Genomic DNA, 14,300 nt, shown 5'->3' on the forward strand with positions numbered 1-14,300 from the left:
TTTAGAAAAAGCAATCACTCAGGGAATTCCTGTTTGCTTGCAACATCTCTGTGTGTGTATGACAGAGAGTGGGTGTTTGTCTCTATAAGAGCTCAGGAGAGTGTGGGCCATGTTACATTCTTCCTCTTCTCTCTGCGACCCTGTTGATCACACACAGAGGCGAGCGATAATGGCACCCTGCAGCCTTCCACTGCTGGCCCTGGCCTGCCTGTCTCTGTGGGTCACAGCTCAGCCCACCTGGGGGGACCAGGACAACCCCTCCACGTTCAGACAGATCATGGACACTGGCAGAGCTGAAGGCCAAGTCTGACCTAACAGCCAGCGTGTTCGGTAAGATGGACCTGGGAAATAATATGCTGTGACAATTTAGGTTGTGTGTAAGCCTGAATTGCCACTGTGCATGTGCAGTGGAAGAGAGTGGGTGTGCGTATAAAGATAGATGTTACTACAGTGAAAGTGTATTCTCCTTGTTTCTAGCTATGAGAGAGAGAATGGAATCCATGGAGAAAGAGCTGCAGGCACTGAAAGGTGAGAAAGATGCATCATCTGTTGTGTGGAGTGTGGTAACTGATAAGAATGTGGTGAGGCTGCACACACGCGGCGAGACAATTACATGGCAACCACTGGTGTGTGATCTGTAATATTGATGTGTGTTGATAAATGAATGAAATGTGCATTCCACAGACATTCCTAAGGTGGCGTTCGCAGCATCACTGGGAGGCAATGGACTCCAAAAGGCAGGAGACTTTAACAAAAAGCTGGTCTACAGAGAGGTCTTGACAAATGTTGGTGGTGCATACAACGTAGAGACAGGTAACACACACACACTTTAACCCTCTCCTCATTCTTCCCCTGTTAAAAACAACCCTGTCCTCTCAGGTGAATTCACGGCTCCGGTTCGTGGAGTCTACTACATCCGGTTCACGGCCAACGCTCCTACAGACGTCACCTTGAGCTCCATGCTGTATAAGAACGGTGGCAAAGTCATTCTGGCCGCTCACGAGAGTCCGTCCGGCGAGGGCAGCGACACGGCGTCTAACGGAGCCACTCTGCTGCTGGAGGAGGGAGACAGTCTGCAAATGATGCTGTGGGCCAACACCCAGGTCTGGGACAACGCCAACCACCACAGCACCTTCAGCGGCTTCCTCCTCTTCCCCATGCCACAGCAGCTGAAGCAATAGGTCTACATCCCTCCTCTTCCCCATGACACAGCAACCAGAGACAGACCGACATCCCTCCTCTTCCCCATGACACAGCAACCAGAGACAGACCTACATCCCTCCTCTTCCCCATGACACAGCAACCAGAGACAGACCTACATCCCTCCTCTTCCCCATGACACAGCAACCAGAGACAGACCTACATCCCTCCTCTTCCCCATGACACAGCAACCAGAGACAGACCTACATCCCTCCTCTTCCCCAGAGACAGAAGTGTACATACACAGTAGCATTGTTTTCAACAGTTGTTAAATCATTGACTGAATTAAAAATAACATTGAGGTGAAAGTCTGCTTATTGCATCATTATAAATAAGAATTTGTTCTTAATTAACTGACTTGCCTAGTTAAATAAAGGTTAAATAAAATATTCTGTATATTAGACTGGGCGTTTAGCTTATACCTCTTACCTCCAGTGGGAACATCAGTTATTGTCCAGTAGATTAAAGATCATTTATCTTAACCCTTGACATGATCTTTTGTCCTTTAGTACTTGGGGCTAATACCATAATACACCACAACTTGATTACAGACAATGGTCCTCTTCTGTTTCAGTTGAGTGTAGGTGTCAGTCATCTCATTACCAGCAGATGGCGCTATAGTAACACCATTTCCAGATCTGGTTTACAGTAGTCTGGCCACCAGCCCTGTACCTTTACAATGTGAACAGGCTTTCAAGTTGTAAACCACCTTTAAATCTGATGTTCGTGCTGGGCTGTATAGGTTCCCATCGTATCGCTCATCAAATCCTGTCAGATGAAGGAAGGAAAGGAGACAAGAAGGTGTTCTTAGGAGGGAAAGGAGACAAGAAAAGGAAAGGTGACAAGAGAAGGAGGTGTTTGAGGAAGGAAAGGAGACGAGAAAGAGGCAGGGTTCATATTCTGACACATGGAATTTCATGACTTTTCCATGACTTTTAACATTTCCATCAACCAACAATTGGTGGCGTCGCAATGTATGTATAAAAAAGACTGTATATGGGATCAGAGACTATCTCCTGTCGTCAGTGTAATGGGGTAACACTGGGAGGCTGCTCTCTGATCCCATGTACCATCACCTGTCGTTAAAACCTCTTAGGGATCCCTTACGGCTAGAATCCCATTACCGGGATCGATTTGACAACATCCGGTAAATTGCAGAGCGCGAAATTCAAAAATACTAAATTCGTAATATTAAACATTCATGAAGATACAAGTGTCTTACATCATTTAAAAGCTTAACTTCTTGTTAACCCAGCCTCTTTGTCAGATTTCAAAAAGGCTTTACGGCGAAAGCATACCATGCGATTATCTGAGGACAGCGCCCCGCATTCAAAAGCAGATGCATCACGAAAGTCAGAAATTGCGATAAAATAAATTGCTTACCTTTGAAGATCATCTTTTGCAATCCCAAAGGTCTCAGTTACACAACGAATGGTCGTTTTGTTCGATAAAGTCCTTTATATCCCAAAAATGTTTGTTTATTTGGCGCATTTGATTCACAAATACACCTGTTCCAACTCGCCCAACATGCCTACAAAGGATCTAATAAGTTACCTGTAAACTTGGTCCAAACATTTCAAACAACGTTTCTAATCCAACCTCAGGTACCCTAATATGCAAATAATCGATAAAATTTAAAAACGGAATAACCCGTTTTCAATACCGGAGAAAAACAATGAGGAGCGCACTCTCATTTACACGCACAAAAACACTAGAGTCCACCTGAGTGACACTTAGAAAGAATACTTCTTCATTTAAAAACATTTTTTATTAAAAAAAAATAAACATTGAACAATTTCTAAAGACTGTTGACATCTAGTGGAAGCCATAGGAACTGCAATCTGGGTCCTAATAATTAGGCTTCCCATAGAAATGCATTGGAAAATCAAATCAGTTCTGTTATACTCACAGACATTATTCTAACAGTTTTAGAAACTTTAGAGAGTGTTTTCAATCAAATACTACCATGCATATCCTAGCTTCTAGGCCTGAGTAACAGGCAGTTTACTTTGGGCACCTCAGTCATCCAAACTTCCTAATACTGCCCCCTAGCCCTAAGAAGTTTTAAGCAAGGCACTTAACCCCCCCCAACAAAGTAAACTCAACAAAAAAAGAAACTTCCTTTTTCAGGACCCTGTCTTTCAAAGACAATTCGTAAAAATCCAAATAACTTTACAGATCTTCATTGTTAAGGGTTTAAACACTGTTTCCCATGCTTGTTCAATGAACCATAAACAATTAATGAACATGCGCCTGTGGAACGGTCGTTAAGACAATAACAGCTTACAGATGGTAGGCAATTAAGGTCACAGTTATGAAAACTTAGGAAACTAAAGAGGCCTTTCTACAGGCTCTGAAAAACACCAAAAGAAAGATGCCCAGGGTCCCTGCTCATCAGCATGAACGTGCCTTAGGCATGCTGCAAGGAGGCATGATGACTGCAGATGTGGCCAGGGCAATAAATTGCAATGTCCGTACTGTGAGACGCCTAAGACAGTGCTAGAGGGAGACAAGACAGATAGCTGATCGTCCTCGCAGTGGCAGACCACGTGTAACAACACCTGCACAGGATCGGTATTTCCGAACATCACACCTGCGGGACAGGTACAGGATGGCAACAACTGCCCGAGTTACACCAGGAACGCACAATCCCTCCATCAGTGCTCAGACTGTCCGCAATAGGCTGAGAGAGGCTGGACTGAGAGCTTGTAGGCCTGTTGTAAGGCAGGTCCTCACCAGACATCACCGGCAACAATGTCGCCTATGGGCACAAACCCACCGTCGCTGGACCAGAAAGGACTGGCAAAAAGTGCTCTTCACATGACGAGTCGCGGTTTTGTCTCACCAGGGGTGATGGTCGGGTTCGCGTTTATCGTCGAAGGAATGAGCGTTACACCGAGGCCTGTACTCTGGAGCGGGATCGATTTGGAGGTGGAGGGTCCGTCATGGTCTGGGGCGGTGTGTCACAGCATCATCGGACTGAGCTTGTTGTCATTGCAGGCAATTTCAACACTGTGCGTTACAGGGAAGACATCCTCCTCCCGCATGTGGTACCCTTCCTGCAGGCTCATCCTGACATGACAATGCCACTAGCCATACTGCTCGTTCTGTGCGTGATTTCCTGCAAGACAGGAATGTTCAGTGTTCTGCCATGGCCAGCGAAAAGCCCGGATCTCAATCCCATTGAGCACGTCTGGGACCTGTTGGATCGGAGGGTGAGGGCTATGGCCATTCCCCCCAGAAATGTCCGGGAACTTGCAGGTGCCTTGGTGGAAGAATGGGGTAACATCTCACAGCAAGAACTGGCAAATCTGGTGCAGCCCATGAGGAGGAGATGCACTGCAGTACTTAATGCAGCTGGTGGCCACACCAGATACTGACTGTTACTTTTGATTTTGACCCCCCCCCCCCCCTTTGTTCATGGACACATTATTCAATTTCTGTTAGTCACATGTCTGTGGAACTTGTTCAGTTTATGTCTCAGTTGTTGAATCTTGTTATGTTCATACAAATATTTACATATGTTAAGTTTGCTGAAAATAAACACAGTTGACAGTGAGAAGACATTTCTTTCTTTGCTGAGTTTAGAATACCCATTAGGAAACTGTATAAAACATGTGGTCAACCCTTAGGACAGGAGAGCCACTGGTAGTGCAGGCTTTTGATCAAGCCCTGCTCAAACACGTCAGAACCAGTTTATCAAGGTCCAATGGAGCATTTTATTTCTAATGGTTTGTTAGAGGGGGACTGGAATAAAAGCCTGCACTCTCATTAGCTATCCTGGAGGATGGTTGACCTCCCTTAATTTAAAACATTGCAACATTACAACCAAATAAATGTTATGCCTTTTGTTAATTCAATATATCAAAAGATCAAATGGCAATGGTAGGCTACAAATATTTTATTCAGCTGTTTAGTCATATTTATCTTAGAAGTGTTTACTTTGCAGGCTGACTAGCATCTATTGAGTTGTAATGTTCCATACATTGGATGCCCAAATCAACAGGAAGTATTGCAGCCACATAATCAAAAAAAAAAGGCTATATAGAATATTTTTTCCTAAAATGAATATTCACTATTCACAAATAATTACTTTGATTCACATGATCCAATTCACCACGTTTGAACCGAATCCCAACTAATACAATAGCAAAGTGAATTATTTATTTAGCCAAACTGGAATCATTTAAATGAATCATGAATTGTTCAAAAAAGTTAATTAACTTTGTATGGCCTTATTCGCGAGAATCGGTGGAAAGTTTTTGGGGAGATAACGAAAACATTCATACATGCTAATAATAGCTAAACAGTTAACCAGAGGATAGAAGACATGTTTTGAATTGGCTCCCTAGTTAATTTGTTCTATCATATTTTATTGGCTAGGCCTACCTGCTGCTGTAATGTCCGACTGTCTCGCTCTTCTTCAGCAACGGCCCACTAGTCTAGCACTATGCAGATGATGCTCGCAAACACCAACATGCTAGTGTCATTCTGATCCTGGCTGATATGTTGATTTTTAATTGATTGATAAAATATGTCAAAACGGTGCATAAAAAAATTACATTAACAGAAAGCGTTTTGGGATTTTATCATTTTCCAAAACTTTTCCAGGCCTAGGCTCCCGAGTGGCGCCGCGCTCAAAGGCACAGCATCTCAGTGCAAGAGGTGTCACTACAGACCCTGGTTCGATTCCATGCTGTATCACAACCAGCCGTGATTGGGAGTCCCACGGGCCGGCGCACAATTGGCCCAGCGTGGTCCCGGTTAGGGTTTGGCCGGGGTAGGCCATCATTGTAAATAAGAATTTGTTCTTAACTTACTTGCCTAGTTAAATCAAATTCTTGGATTTTCATGACCATATGAACCCTGAGGAGGTGTTTGAGACAGTTGGGACACGGCTCCAGCAGTAGCCTGCACACTCACCTGCAGAATTTGAAGAGGATCTTCTCAAAGACCAGGACTGGTCCGGTGCTGCCCAGGATGGTGAGTGGCTGGCCCGCAAACATGGAGAAGGCCACGCCCGTCAGAGACGCCCCGAACAACGACTCGATCGCACTCTGGGTGAGAGTGATGGGAGATTAGGCAAAGACGGTGAGCAATTACACATTTCTATTGCAAAGTCATCAATAACTGTAGACAAATACAGATATTTCCCATTAGTTTCTGGTGACATCACTCACGATGTTTCCCTTGGTGGCCTCACCCAGCAGGCCTCCGAAAGTGATGACAGGGGACATGCAGGCGCAGTAGAGGAACAGTACAGAGGCCAGGCACTGCAGGCTCAGAGCATCCCTAATATCGCTCCACAGGAACGGAGCTTTCCTCCTTACATCCATCACCAGACCCCCAAAGATCCTGACAGAGGAGAGAGAGGGAGGGAGGGAGAGAGAGAGGGAAGACATCAGAGAGCAGGGAAGCCAGTGAGGGAGTTTTAATAATAGTTTAATTGCTAGAGAGATGTGATATCATCTCTGCACCTTTAGTATTGGGGACAACTCAAAACTGGACAGACTAAGTGTAGTAGGCAGTTGGAATATAGCCAGCAATGGAAACCGTGCCAGCTGAGGGGACATAAATAATTGTCACACAGACACGGCTCCTGTACAGGCCTCTTCAGGTCATGTTTCAGAGAGGGGTCAAGAACAGCATGTCCAAAGCCTACATAGACTCTTTAAAGTGATGTCACCCTTAATGCCATAGTTATCAACTATCTAACTTCTTCACTGAGCAGAATGTCATTACTCAACATTACACAGTAACTGCTGCGCAATAATATATACGTCTACTTAGTAGTTCTCATGAAACAAGCACAATTGAAGACCAGTTAGTAAAAGTAAGGATTCAGAAAGAAATCTAGTATATTTCTGGTCTTTTTCATGAACTAGACATACACTATGGTGTGGTCTCAGTATTATTGGAGAGTGAACAGTCTGACTGTTTAACCCTGTTTCATGGCTAGCTCTGGCTTGATGTGTAGACGGTGTGTGCGGGGTGGTGGAGTACTGCGTGTGTGGGGTGGTGGAGTACTGGTGTGTAGACGGTGTGTGCGTGCGGGGTGGTGGAGTACTGGTGTGTAGACGGTGTGTGTGCGCGGGGTGGTGGAGTACTGGTGTGTAGACGGTGTGTGTGCGCGGGGTGGTGGAGTACTGGTGTGTAGACGGTGTGTGCGCGCGGGGTGGTGGAGTACTGGTGTGTAGACGGTGTGTGTGTGGGGTGGTGGAGTACTGGTGTGTAGACGGTGTGTGTGTGGGTGGTGGAGTACTGGTGTGTAGACGGTGTGTGTGTGGGGTGGTGGAGTACTGGTGTGTAGACGGTGTGTGTGTGGGGTGGTGGAGTACTGGTGTGTAGACGGTGTGTGTGTGGGGTGGTGGAGTACTGGTGTGTAGACAGTGTGTGTGTGCGGGGTGGTGGAGTACTGGTGTGTAGACAGTGTGTGTGTGCGGGGTGGTGGAGCACTGGTGTGTAGACAGTGTGTGTGTGCGGGGTGGTGGAGCACTGGTGTGTAGACAGTGTGTGTGTGCGGGGTGGTGGAGCACTGGTGTGTAGACAGGTGTGTGTGCGGGGTGGTGGAGTACTGGTGTGTAGACGGTGTGTGTGTGGTGGTGGAGTACTGGTGTGTAGACGGTGTGTGTGTGGTGGTGGAGTACTGGTGTGTAGACGGTGTGTGTGTGGTGGTGGAGTACTGGTGTGTAGACGGTGTGTGTGTGGTGGTGGAGTACTGGTGTGTAGACGGTGTGTGTGTGGTGGTGGAGTACTGGTGTGTAGACGGTGTGTGTGTGTGGTGGTGGAGTACTGGTGTGTAGACGGTGTGTGTGTGTGGTGGTGGAGTACTGGTGTGTAGACGGTGTGTGTGTGGAGTGGTGGAGTACTGGTGTGTAGACGGTGTGTGTGTGGAGTGGTGGAGTACTGGTGTGTAGACGGTGTGTGTGTGGAGTGGTGGAGTACTGGTGTGTAGACGGTGTGTGTGTGGAGTGGTGGAGTACTGGTGTGTAGACGGTGTGTGTGGGGTGGTGGAGTACTGGTGTGTAGACGGTGTGTGTGTGTGGTGGTGGAGTACTGGTGTGTAGACGGTGTGTGTGTGGGGTGGTGGAGTACTGGTGTGTAGACGGTGTGTGTGGGGTGGTGGAGTACTGGTGTGTAGACGGTGTGTGTGGAGTGGTGGAGTACTGGTGTGTAGACGGTGTGTGTGTGGTGGTGGAGTACTGGTGTGTAGACGGTGTGTGTGGCGTGGTGGAGGAGTACTGGTGTGTAGACGGTGTGTGTGGGGAGGTGGAGTACTGGTGTGTAGACGGTGTGTGTGTGGTGGTGGAGTACTGGTGTGTAGACGGTGTGTGTGGGGTGGTGGAGTACTGGTGAAGTGCTGCTAGATGAAAGGCTGCATTAGACCTCTTCAGCTTCTACATCAGACACATGAAAGACTTTCCAGACCTCTAGTGAACAGCTCTCTTCATGTTTATAATGCTTTTATAATGAGCTGCCAAGGTGACCACTCAGTCTGGCAGCTCCTTTTCATCAAAAGGGATTAAAGAAAACCCATTGTGTGTGTTTGTGTGTGAGAGAGAGACCCACCTCCCTGTCCTCTGTAGCTCTGGTCCTGCTTGGTGCTGGTCTTCCTTGAAGGACTCATTATGGGCAGAGCCGTTGGGCAATGAGGGCATCTTCCTCTTGTCCTGTGTAGAGAGAAAAGCCCCCCACAGGCCAGGTTACTGCACAGCCCTCAACATTCTAACCATCCGTACTGGACACACACCGTGTCCACAGCGGTTCTCTTACAATATTACCCATCAGCATGTCTCACACGTTCAATAGCAGCCAACCAACATCTTCGTCCAGATCCCTCACCTGAGACGGGACACTCTTGGGGGGCTCGATTCGTATCGTAGGGTCCCACTCTCCTGGGGGTAGGACGGTCACCTGGTCCAGAAACTCATCTATCCCCGACAGCAGATCGTTCCGGTCTTTGGCCTTGTACGCTACATCATGGAAGACCTGGCACAGGACGACAACAGCAGTCTCTCAAACGACATGTCACTGCTTCTGACGCCACAGCATGGGACCAATCGATGATTGGCCAAGGTTGAAATTAGACCAATCCAGAGCTGTGTTGTAGTGCTCCTCACCTCGTCTGTCATCAGCGTGGCGATGGAGCGGCCGATCTCGTGGTACTGAGGACCCTTCCCAAACGGACCCAGCAGCAGGAACAGGAACCTGAGCAAGAGGAAAGCAGGATGGAATCAGAGTCCATCCAAGCACACACCACCGCACACCCCCCTCAACACACAATAGATTTTTCCAAAATTGTCGTCTATTGCCATAACTCCTTCACAGTCAAAATAACTAAATGCCTGTCATACGATTCAGATAAGTGCATGTACACACTGTTACCTGGTGGGTACGGGCACCTCAGTGAGACCAGTGAGCAGCACGGCGGGGGACAGCCTGATGAAGGCTATGATTGGTCGCTCCAGGAATTCCACCTCTCCCACCAGCACGTTGGAAGCCTCCGCGCCCGGAGGGATCTTCTTCATGAAGTTCATGTCCACCTGGGAGGTTGAAGGTCACAGGGTTAAACAGGAAGAATACCTTCTTGGATGTTCCTGAAGTTGAATTGTATTGGCCATGCAGGGTTCATACACATTTAGACAGATTGAATTTCAGGACTTTAAACCAGAAATGTGGTATCAACACTTGGAGGCTGCCCTCTGATCCCATGTAGTCTACCATCTCCTGTCGTTGTGCAAGGCACTTAACCCCCCACAAAGTAGAATCCCTGTTAGGCAACTGTATAAACACATGTGGTCAACCCTCAGTCTGGAGAGCTGATGGGTGTGCAGGCTTTTGATACAGCCCTGTTCGAACACGTTGCAGTCAGTTTATCAAGGTCCGGTTGAGCAGCTCATTTCTAAAATATATTTTATTTTGCTAGAGGACTAAAATAATACATGGAATAAAAGCCTTCACTCATTAGCTCTCCTGGAGGATGGTTGACCTCCCTTGATGTAAAACATATTTGGTGGAAATGTTGCTATGGCTTTATCCAATAATTTGCTCATTCAATATATCAAAGATCATATAGGGGAAACGCATAGAGGAAACACTGAACAGTTAACTAGAGAGAGAGAACTAGCCAGGCTACAGGATTTGAATTGGCTACCAACTCAGTCTGTTCTCGATCATATTTTATAGGCCTTGAGCAATGGCCCACTGGTACACATGCAGGTGATGACACAGATGCACTGAGGTGTCATATTCCGATCCTGGCTGATTTTTATGTGACTGGTAAAAAATATGTGCCCAAATAAAATACATGAAAAAAAAGTATTCTTTTCAGATTTTATCATTTTCTAAAACTTTTCCAGGACTGGAAAACATTGTAAAATTCCAGGACTTTTCCAAGATTTCAGGCCGTACCAACCCTACATTATGTGTTTGCCAAATTTCTACAAAATTCTCAGTTATAAACTGTGGAAAAATATAAGATGTGTGTTTTGGTAACATGGTCAGTTACTGAGGATGTGTGTATAGACGGGTAGTTTGGGAGTTGTACTACCCCCCCCCCCCCCAAAAAAATAACCAGCGCATGTACACCATTAATCACATGTACCGGGCAAGTAGCCTGCGGATCAGGAGTTAAGGAGACGGGGTACCTGATCCCCTACACCGTGGACGCTAGCCACAAACTACCCCCGCACCGTGAACGCTACCCACAAACTACCCCCGCACCGTGGACGCTACCCACAAACTACCCCCGCACCGTGGACGCTACCCACTACCCCTACACGCTACCCCTACACGCTACCCACTTCCCCTACACGCTACCCCTACCCACTTCCCCTACACCGTGGACGCTACCCACTTCCCCTACACCGTGGACGCTACCCACTTCCCCTACACCGTGGACGCTACCCACTAACCCTACACCGTGGACGCTACCCACTTCCCCTACACCGTGGACGCTACCCACTTCCCCTACACCGTGGACGCTACCCACTTCCCCTACACCGTGGACGCTACCCACTTCCCCTACACCGTGGACGCTACCCACTTCCCCTACACCGTGGACGCTACCCACTTCCCCTACACCGTGGACGCTACCCACTTCCCCTACACCGTGGACGCTACCCACTTCCCCTACACCGTGGACGCTACCCACTTCCCCTACACCGTGGACGCTACCCACTTCCCCTACACCGTGGACGCTACCCACTACCCCTACACCGTGGACGCTACCCACTACCCCTACACCGTGGACGCTACCCACTACCCCTACACCGTAGACGCTACCCACTTCCCCTACACCGTAGACGCTACCCACTTCCCCTACACCGTAGACGCTACCCACTTCCCCTACACCGTAGACGCTACCCACTTCCCCTACACCGTAGACGCTACCCACTTCCCCTACACCGTAGACGCTACCCACTTCCCCTACACCGTAGACGCTACCCACTTCCCCTACACCGTAGACGCTACCCACTAACCCTACCCCACTGGACCCTACCCACTAACCCTACCCCACTGGACCCTACCCACTACCCCTACACCATTGGACCCTACCCACTACCCCTACACCATTGGACCCTACCCACTACCCCTACACCATTGGACCCTACCTACTACCCCTACACCATTGGACCCTACCCACTACCCCTACACCATCGGACCCTACCCACTACCCCTACACCATTGGACCCTACCCACTACCCCTACACCATTGGACCCTACCCACTACCCCTACACCATTGGACCCTACCCACTACCCCTACACCATTGGACCCTACCCACTACCCCTACACCATTGGACCCTACCCACTACCCCTACACCATTGGACCCTACACCATTGGACTCTACCCACTACCCCTACACCATTGGACCCTACCCACTTACACTATGGATGCTTCCGTCAGAAGCGATGACATCAAACAGGACACCTAATAAATAATAAATCACATAGAATATGTGTGGTTGCTGCTGGAATATATCTGTGCTGCTGACAGCTGTACTGCTGCACAAAAAAAGATAATGAAAACATCAGATTCTCTGAACCACGGTCGGACCACTACAGACAGATCAACACAGTCACAACACTGCAGTTACACACACACACGGCACTGGCAGGTAACATGTCATGTACAGTCACGTCACGGTACAACACAGTCTCATGGATCAGCCAGGGACAACACAACAGCACTGATTGGCCAGGGCCAGTGATTGACAGGAGAGAGGACTTACTGCAGGCCTCCTGGCACCCCCGCCCCGGGAACCACAACTACAGTGGCAAGTCTGCTGAGGGCGGGACAAACAGGGGCACAACTTAATTCAGATCACACCACAAGCTGAGCTCACTCAGCTAGGGTTCAATCTGGATCCATGATGTCACCTCTTTTATTATAAAGATCATCCTCATAATACACTGTTCTCATTTTTTCACCTTTATTTAACCAGGTAGGCTAGTTGAGAACAAGTTCTCATTTGCAACTGCGACCTGGCCAAGATAAAGCATAGCAATTTGACACATAGAACAGAGTTACACATGGAATAAACAAAACATACAGTCAATAATACAGTAGAACAAAAGAAAACAAAAAGTGTATATACAGTGAGTGCAAATGAGGTAAGTTAAGGCAATAAATAGGCCATGGTGGCGAAGTAATTACAATATAGCAATTAAACACTGGAATGGTAGATGTGCAGAAGATGAATGAGCAAGTAGAGATACTGGGGTGAAAAGGAGCAAGATAAATAAATAAATACAGTATGGGGATGAGGTAGGTAGATAGCCCATCTGTAAACAGCCCATCTATGTACAGGTGCAGTGATCTGTGAGCTCATACCCATCAGTCCCCCAAGGAGCGGAAACCAGTCCCTTTGTTCAGTATCCAGCGCCACCATGTGTTATTTCAAATGAGATTGAATACAGTCTGAATGCATTGTATATCCGACCCCTTGACCTTTTCCACTTGTCACATTCAATTCATTAGTTACCTCAATCTACACACAATACCCCATAATGACCAAGCGAAAACAGGTTTTTAGAAATTCATATTTGAAATGTTTCTACAACTTGATTGGAGTTCACCTGTGGTAAATTCAATTGATTGAACATGATTTGGAAAGGCACACACCTGTCTATATAAGGTCCCACAGTTGGCAGTGCATGTCAGAGCAAAAACCAAGCAATGAGGTCGAAGGAATTGTCTGTAGAGCTCCGAGACAGGATTGTGTTGAGACACAGATCTGGGGAAGGCTACCAAATAATTTCTGCAGCATTGAAGGTCCACAAGAACACAGTGGCCTCCATCATTCTTAAATGGAAGGAGTTTGGAACCAAGACTCTTCCTAGACCTGGCCACCTGGCCAAAACTGAGCAATCGGGGGGGAAAAGGGCCTTGGTCAGGGAGGTGACCAAGAACCCGATGGTCACTCTGACAGAACTCCAGAGTTCCTCTGTGGAGATGGCTGTCCTTCTGGAAGGTTCTCCCATGTCTGCAGCACTCCACCAATCAGACCTTTATCCTAGAGTGGCCAGACAGAAGCCACTCCTCAGTAAAAGGCATGACAGTCCACTTGGAGTTTGCCGAAAGACAACTAAAGACTCTCAAACGAAGAGAAACAAGATTCTCTGGTCTGATGAAACCAAGATTGAACTCTTTGGCCTGAATGCCATGTGTCACGTCTAGAAGAAACCTGGAACCATCCCCTACATTGAAGCATGGTGGTGGCAGCATCATGCTGTGGGGATGTTTTTCAGCGGCAGGGACTGGGAGACTAGTCGGGATCGAAGGAAAGAGATCTTTGAAGAAAACCTGCTCCAAAGCGCTCGGGACCTCGGACTGGGGTGACGGTTCACCTTCCAAGACAATGCAGGAGTGGCTTGGGACAAGTCTCTGAATGTCCTTGAGTGGCCCACCCAGAGCCCCGATTTGAACCCGATCGAACATCTCTGGAGAGACCTGAAAATAGAGCTTGAGAGGATCTGCAGTGTCATACCCAAGAAGAATTGAGGCTGTAATCAATGCCAAAAGTGCTTCAACAAAGTACTGAGTAAAGGGTCTGAATACTTATGTAAAATGTGATTTCAGTTATTATTTTATTTCTA

General features: G+C 47.6%; 1 protein-coding gene and 1 pseudogene across 4 annotated transcripts in view; one reads left to right on the top strand and one right to left on the bottom strand.

The window, feature by feature from the left end:
* LOC145879579 (sodium bicarbonate cotransporter 3) overlaps positions 1 to 14,300 on the bottom strand; it is an 85,564-nt gene that overhangs the window by 16,881 nt on the left and 54,383 nt on the right. For all 3 annotated transcript variants that reach the window (XR_014392431.1, XM_082975642.1, XM_082975641.1), the window contains exons 8-13: positions 9,586 to 9,743; positions 9,321 to 9,408; positions 9,043 to 9,189; positions 8,770 to 8,870; positions 6,381 to 6,555; positions 6,124 to 6,257 (exon numbers count right to left, since the gene is read on the bottom strand). Coding sequence is in view for 2 of the 3 variants with exons in the window: in XM_082975642.1 (XP_082831768.1) it covers positions 6,124 to 6,257; positions 6,381 to 6,555; positions 8,770 to 8,870; positions 9,043 to 9,189; positions 9,321 to 9,408; positions 9,586 to 9,743 (803 nt within the window). In the remaining variant the exon portion in view is untranslated. The remainder of the gene's footprint in view (positions 1 to 6,123; positions 6,258 to 6,380; positions 6,556 to 8,769; positions 8,871 to 9,042; positions 9,190 to 9,320; positions 9,409 to 9,585; positions 9,744 to 14,300) is intronic.
* On the top strand, positions 158 to 1,508 carry LOC106585596 (complement C1q-like protein 4; annotated as a pseudogene). Its single transcript, XR_014392432.1, has 4 exons — positions 158 to 330; positions 478 to 528; positions 685 to 813; positions 880 to 1,508. The product of XR_014392432.1 is annotated as a complement C1q-like protein 4 (transcript).

This window comes from Salmo salar, chromosome 05 (assembly GCF_965601325.2).
Source record: "Salmo salar chromosome 05, fSalSal1, whole genome shotgun sequence".
Classification (NCBI taxonomy): domain Eukaryota; kingdom Metazoa; phylum Chordata; class Actinopteri; order Salmoniformes; family Salmonidae; genus Salmo; species Salmo salar.